This window comes from Plecotus auritus, assembly GCF_963455305.1.
Source record: "Plecotus auritus genome assembly, chromosome: 6".
Classification (NCBI taxonomy): Eukaryota; Metazoa; Chordata; class Mammalia; order Chiroptera; family Vespertilionidae; genus Plecotus; species Plecotus auritus.
Window position 1 is genome coordinate 22,009,778 of NC_137773.1, and position 7,331 is coordinate 22,017,108.

The 7,331-nt window shown below is 53.5% G+C and overlaps 1 protein-coding gene across 1 annotated transcript; it reads left to right on the forward strand.

The window, feature by feature from the left end:
* Positions 1-321: 321 nt before the first annotated feature.
* ARSI (arylsulfatase family member I) lies at positions 322-5,822 on the forward strand (the record flags this gene model as incomplete). The annotated part of the gene is made up of 2 exons (XM_080674358.1): positions 322-632; positions 4,418-5,822. The coding sequence occupies 2 exons, from the start codon at positions 322-324 to the stop codon at positions 5,820-5,822; spliced, it is 1,716 nt and encodes a 571-aa protein (XP_080530484.1).
* Between the last annotated feature and the right edge of the window lie 1,509 nt (positions 5,823-7,331).

Below are 7,331 nucleotides of genomic sequence, written 5' to 3' on the forward strand. Positions count from 1 at the left end.
GCGTCTCAGGCTGGCCTGGCTGAACTGGGGGAGAGGGAACGAGGGCGGCACAGGGCGGGCTAGAGGACGGCAGCAGACAGCTGGGCGCGGGTCTGACCTCCCCAGAGTGCCCGGCTGCGGCCGCGCAGGTCCGGCCTCGCCGTCCGCTCTCCGGTTCCAGACCATTCGCTGGGCCTCCCCCTGGGGCGCAAAGCGCTCTCTCATCGTCCGGGCCGGGCCGGCGGCCGGCGGCCGGCGGGCGTGTGGGCCGTGCGCCCTGGGCGCGCTTGGCGGTGAGGCCTGGGGAGCCCTGCGCGCCGGGACGCACGGGCCGGCCTGGCGATGCACGCCCTTACTGGCTTCTCGCTGGTCAGCCTGCTCAGCTTCGGCTACCTGTCCTGGGACTGGACCAAGCCGAGTCTGGTGGCTGACGGCCCCAGTGAGGCTAGCGAGCAGCCCTCCGTCGCTCCACCCCAGCCTCCCCACATTATCTTCATCCTTACCGACGACCAGGGCTACCACGACGTGGGCTACCATGGCTCAGATATTGAGACCCCTACACTGGACCGTCTGGCCGCCGAGGGTGTCAAGTTGGAGAATTATTATATCCAGCCTATCTGCACGCCTTCGCGGAGCCAACTTCTCACGGGCAGGTAGGCATGGCCCAGGCCGCCGGCCGTCCAAGTCCCAAATAAACCCAGTCGTAGATTTCCCCAGCGTTTACAATTTACAATCAGCCTTCTGGGACCCGAGAAACCAGGACTCCTGGCCAATTCTGTATCCAACTAGCTGTGTGATCATTAGTAAATCCTTTGCCTTCTCCGGGCCTCAGTTTCCCTGCCTGTACACTGAAGCGGTTGACTCATCTTTGAGGTCTTCTCCCTCTGGTGTTCTAGGACGCTCACACTCCACACCATGTGAAGGGGACATCTGGTCATCCTTTGTTAGAGGAAAGGGGCAGCCTCTGACGTGTAGGTATGAATGACGCTTCTGTTTACATACCCTGAGGCCTTGAACAAATTACTTAATATCTCTAAGCCTCAGTTTTCTTGTCCATAAAATGGGGTGAAGAATAGTTTTTATCTTGAGAAACAGTGGTAAGGATGGAATGAATTTCGTGTAACCTGCTTGGCTGTCAATGCATGGCAGGCTCTGTGTCACTGGAGGGATTCGAATCCCCAAACTGATGACTTTTTGGGAAGAAACCAAAGATTTGATAGGTGGAGGTGAAAGACAGACACAATGCCAGGACCTAAGTAGCCTTAGTCTAGTTACTTAATTTCTCAGAGCATCTGTTTTTTTCATATGCAAAAGCCTCCCACATTGGCTGGGGGTTGCAAGGAGACGTGCTGCTTTCTCATCAGGAGTTGTCCACAGGCAAGGTAGCAGCACTACAGGATTAAGAGCAGGGGAACAGGACGTGGGGGTGTGGAAAGCAAACTTTGGCCACTTAAGAGAAAATCCTTTGGCAAGGCTGAAGCTAATCCTCCTTGGATGGGGTCCAAGGCCTGCTTTCTCCCAAGTTCCACCCAAAAGCCACTAGTGTGAACTCGGGAACCAGAGCAGTAATCTCTCTGATTCCTGGATGGGGGAAATTGAGGCGTGGAGTCAGGCAAGACCCAACTCATTCATGCCCATACCGACTTCGGGGTCTATATGAGAGGGGGTTGAGAGGCCAGGTACTTGACAGGGGTCCTGGAGCTGGGTCCAAAGCTGCCTTTTCTTCCTGGCACTCAGCATTTCCATCCAAAAACAGGGAGAGAGAGAACAGGAGGAAGAAGAAGAGGGGCCACTGTACCAGTATATGGTGTGCATGGCAGTGGTGGTGAAGACCAAATGGTGACTAACCTCCAGTAGAGGGAGGAGGAATCTGTGTTCTCGGGAGTTGTGCACAAGTTAGCATTTCTGTCCCAAGAGGTGACGTTTGGTGTAAGCAGGGGAATGAGCAGCCAGCAGGGCAGCGTTCCAGCCCCGTGATCGGTGAAGTTAGCTGAGCGTGGCTGGGCAGCGCCCTCCGCCCCTTGCAGCTGGCTCCATCTGACTGATGCTGACGACTCTCATTAGTGTTTGTTAATAAGTCCAGTCGTGTTTGGTGAAGCTGGAGAGAGCCAAGGTTTCTCATGTTACTCACTTGCACATGGGCTTCAGGGACTCTGAGCCGGCCCACCCACTTTATACAACAGTGCTCCATGGTGCTCAGCCCCTAGAAAGAGAGGCTTGGCCTCTAATCCACTCTAATCATTCATTAGCTCGACTGAGGTCTGCAGAGGCCGCATCACCGAGAAATTCTGAGCATGAGTTGCATACACTGGGTTCAAAGCTCAGCTCCACTGCCAGCTGTCTGGGCCTCTGGCTGCACTTTTGGGAGCTTCAGTTTTATTATTTGTAGCATGAAGGTCATAATAGTCTTTCCTGTAGGATTTTTTGAGGATTAAGTGAAATAATGTATGCGGTATATAGTATTAAAAATGGCAGTAGGCCTGGCTGGTGTGGCTTGGTTGGTTGGCGCGCCATCCCATAAACTGAAAGGTCACAGTTGATCCCCAGTTGGGGTGCGTACTGGAGGCAGCTGATCGATGTTTCTCTCTCACATCAATGTTTCTCTCTCTTTCTCTCCCTCTTCCTTTCTCTTTAAAATAAAAAATTAAAAAATGGCAGTAGTAGCTAATGATAGCTAATAATAACAGCTATAAGACAAGGAAACCAAAACAGATACCTCCCCCCCTCTCCCCCACTCCAGTACCTAGGTTAAAGGTGTCAGTTATTTAGGTCTTGACTTAGTTTGGATACCCCAGGGAAGGGGGGAGAGGTGTGGGTTTCTGATACTCCTGTGAAGTTCCAGGCTTCTTATTTACTCTGGACTTTTAAGACTTGAGTAAAGGCAAGACCCCATAAGCAGATCACATGAGGGCCTTTACCACATAAGGGGGAATGGGATTTGAATTAATGAATGAGCAATGAGGAATGCAGGCTAACCATTTGCTTTTGCCTCAGGGTGTTAGCCTCTGTAAGTGACCCAGATTCAGGGGCCACATGAATTTACAGGCAGACACAGAAGAACTAGTCTCATAGAGTTTGGGAACGGTAATGTTTTTATTTATTGATTTTTTTTTTCATTGATTTTAAAAGAGGGAGGAAGGGAGAGAGAGGGAAAGAGGCATGGATTTGTTGTTCCACTGATTTATACGTTCATTGTTTGATTCTTGTATGTGCCTGACCTGGGGATGAAACCCACAACCTTGGCATATCAGGATGATGCCCTAACCAACTGAGCTACCTGGCCAGGCCTAGAAAGATTTGTAAAGATCTTCCATTTCAACCAACTTACTCCTGCACATGAGCAGACAGAGCAGGGAAGTGGCAGCTTCGTTTGCTGGAAAAGGGTCTGTGCTTGGACTCTGTTTGTATTTATGTTCAAGTCCAGGCTCTGCCCCTGACCAATGAACGACCTTGGGAAGGCCCTTCCCTTAGTCTAGATCTTAGTTCCTTTTAAAGACAAGGTGAATAAGCTAGAAGAGGACTTAGGTACCTTCTGACTCTAAATCCTGTGAGTATCATTCTTTTATTCCATAAGTAATTGTTTCTTTAAATACCACCTGAGTGCTAGGAATACAAAGTTGAGTATGTATACGGAGTAGATTCTTGGGCTCTCTGGGCCCGAGAGCATGTACACTGAGTAGAATCTCATGGCCAAGTGTGACAATGATCATGGGTACTAAATGCTGAGGGAACTCAGAAGCAAAAGTGACTCATTTTTTGAAAGATGTGTGAGAGACTTTACAGTGGGAGACTTTCGGCTGGGCTTAGAAGAGTGAGTAGGAGTTTGCCCAAGAGAGCAGGACTTCTCTAGGCCCCATAGCAAGTTAGTGGCTTAGAACTTAGAGACTCAGAAGTCTCTAAGGACTGCCAGGGACACAAATCCCAACTCCAGTTACTAATTGTATGAATCACTGGGTAAGTGATTTATTTTACTGAGCCTCAGTTTTCTTATTTGGGAAATGGGAAAATAATGATATGTACCTCCTAGGTTGCTGTTAGGATTTTGTGAGATAATTCATATAGGGGCTTAGTTCAATACTGAGCACATAGTGAGTACTTGTGTTAGCTATTATTATTTTGTTGTTAAGATGAACCTGGGTTTGACGCTTAACTCCCCATCTCCTTAGCTGTGTTATCTTGGGTGAGTGGCTTAACCATTCTGAGCTTCATTCTCCTCAAATGGTAATAATATCTGCTTCAGTTGATTTTGATGATTCAAAGAGATAATGCATTTGAAGTGCTCAGCACATTTGATAATACCTGCTGGTTACTATTACTATGTATGCTCATAATGCTGGGGCCAGGACCCACTTCAGGGTGAGTATTGGGGGGTTGGGTGGCCAGGGCAGTGGTTTGTAGCTCACTTTGTGCCTTCTGTGCCCTCTGCTCTTTTCACCAGGTACCAGATCCACACGGGACTTCAACACTCCATCATCCGCCCTCGGCAGCCCAACTGCCTGCCCTTGGACCAGGTGACACTGCCCCAGAAGCTGCAGGAGGCAGGTTACTCTACCCACATGGTGGGTAAGTGGCACCTGGGCTTCTACCGGAAGGAGTGCCTGCCCACCCGCCGGGGCTTTGACACCTTCCTGGGCTCGCTCACGGGCAATGTGGACTACTACACCTATGACAACTGCGATGGCCCTGGGGTGTGTGGCTTTGACCTGCACGAGGGCGAGAATGTGGCCTGGGGGCTCAGTGGCCAGTATTCCACCATGCTCTATGCCCAGCGTGTCAGCCACATCCTAGCCAGCCACAGCCCCCGGCAGCCCCTCTTCCTCTATGTGGCCTTCCAGGCAGTACACACGCCCCTGCAGTCCCCTCGTGAGTACCTGTACCGCTACCGCACCATGGGCAACGTGGCCCGGCGGAAATATGCAGCCATGGTGACCTGCATGGATGAGGCCGTGCGCAACATCACCTGGGCCCTTAAGCGCTATGGTTTCTACAACAACAGTGTCATCATCTTCTCCAGTGACAATGGCGGCCAGACCTTCTCGGGGGGCAGCAACTGGCCGCTGCGAGGACGTAAGGGCACTTACTGGGAAGGTGGTGTGCGGGGCCTGGGCTTCGTCCATAGCCCTCTGCTCAAGCGAAAGCGACGGACCAGCCGGGCACTGGTGCACATCACTGACTGGTACCCGACCCTGGTGGGACTGGCAGGTGGCACTGTCTCTGCGGCCGATGGGCTAGATGGCTATGACGTGTGGCCAGCCATCAGCGAGGGCCGGGCCTCACCACGCACGGAGATCCTGCACAACATTGACCCGCTCTACAACCATGCCCGGCACGGCTCCCTTGAGGGTGGCTTTGGCATCTGGAACACTGCTGTGCAGGCTGCCATCCGTGTGGGTGAGTGGAAGCTGCTGACGGGAGACCCGGGCTATGGCGACTGGATCCCACCGCAGACACTGGCCGCCTTCCCAGGCAGCTGGTGGAACCTGGAGCGGATGGCCAGTGCCCGCCAGGCTGTGTGGCTCTTCAACATCAGTGCTGACCCCTACGAACGGGAGGACCTTGCTGGCCAGCGGCCAGACGTGGTCCGCGCCCTGCTGGCCCGCCTGGTGGACTATAACCGCACAGCCATCCCTGTGCGCTACCCGGCTGAGAATCCCCGAGCCCATCCTGACTTTAACGGGGGTGCTTGGGGGCCTTGGGCCAGTGATGAGGAAGAAGAGGAGGAGGAAGAGGAAGCCAGGTCTCGAAGCCTCTCCCGGGGGCGCCGCAAGAAAAAATGCAAGATTTGCAAGCTGCGATCCTTTTTCCGTAAACTCAACACCAGACTGATGTCCCACCGGATCTGATGTGGGGGGAAGGGGGTGAGGACCTCTGTCCTCCTAATTGTCTTCCTCCACTCAAGCCTGGTCCTGCTCCTCAACCAGGGAGGGGCCTGAGGTCACAGCCCCATCTGCAGGGAGATGTAGGGTATACAGCCGCTCAGTTGAATGGTAGGGAGTTTGGCTTGGGCGTAGGGGTAGAATAAACTAGATGGGCTGCCCGAGTCCCAGTCCTGCCTCTCCATTGACTTACTCTGTGACCTCGGGTGACCTGCACAAGCTCTCCAGGCCTCACTTTCCTTATCTGTGAAACGAGCTCTGATGATGTTGTGGCTCTGTGGTGTGGACCTGGTGCCGGTGCCATGGTGCAGTTCCTGGGACCTCACCACCTCCCAGCTCATTTAAGGTCTCATCCTCGAACCCTGCCCTCTGCGGTACTGCTTGGGCGAGGGGCCACATGGAGGCAAGTCCAGGCCTGGACCCCAGCTGAGGCATGGCAATCTGGCCACTCTCCGAAGAGATCCCTGACTGCTGGGTGCAAGTGCAGGGGTCCAGGGAGGTGACCCTCCTGGTTCTTCACATGGCCTGGGGCCGGACTGTTGGGTGGGGGCGTGGCTGTGGTAGAGAGTTCTCCTTCCTGTCCCCAGCTCCCAGAGGAATTGGTCCGGCTGTTAGCTGCTGCAGGACCAACAATCAGGACATCTGGGTTCTGCTTTGACCTTGGGCCCAGTCCTTTCCCTCTGGGCTTCGATTTCCCCACTTGCAAATGGGATGCTATCTCTGGCTCTGCCTACCTCACAGGGCTGTAGAGGACTGACCCGGCTAGTGGTTGTGGAGGAGCCCGTGAACTTGATTAAAATGCAGTAACACAGAAGCAAGGGCTGTAGTACTGTTTGTGAACACAGGTGGGTGTGTGCATGTGCATCCAGGTGTGACCTCCAAGTAAATGGGAGAGGAGGTAGGCAGCTGGCCTGGAGGTGGAACGTGTGGGTTCTGGTCACATCCTGGCACAAATCCACTGTGTAACCTCAGGTAAGTCCCAGACCCTCTCTGGGCCTCAGTGCCCCCTGTGTATAGTGGATGATCTAAGAGCCCTTCCTACCTGGCTGTTCTGGATTCCCCTGTGTGTGTGTGTGTGTGTTGGGGGACATGGGCTGAGTGGTAGGAGGAGGGGCATGGGGGTTTCAGAGCCTCCTTGCTGCACAACGTGCCTCATCCGCACACTGCGTTCTGCAGATCTCCCTTCAGGTTCCAGTCGGCACAGCGTGTGTAGGCGAAAGCCCTGCTGTGAATTTTGAAAATAGTTATTTTTGTCACTGGCAAAGGAGGCCTGTTAGGACTCGTCAGCTTGCGGATGGGGTGGGGTGCGGTGGGTGCAGTGCAGTGGAGGGGGTTTGGGTTTTAAGAGCTGCATCCCCACGGCAGAGGTGGCTCAACCCAGGAGTGAAGGTCTGTCCTGGGGCTGCAGGGCGGAGACGACCATTCATATCCTTGGTTCCTTACTCCCAACCCTGGCCCCCCAACTGAAACCTTTTC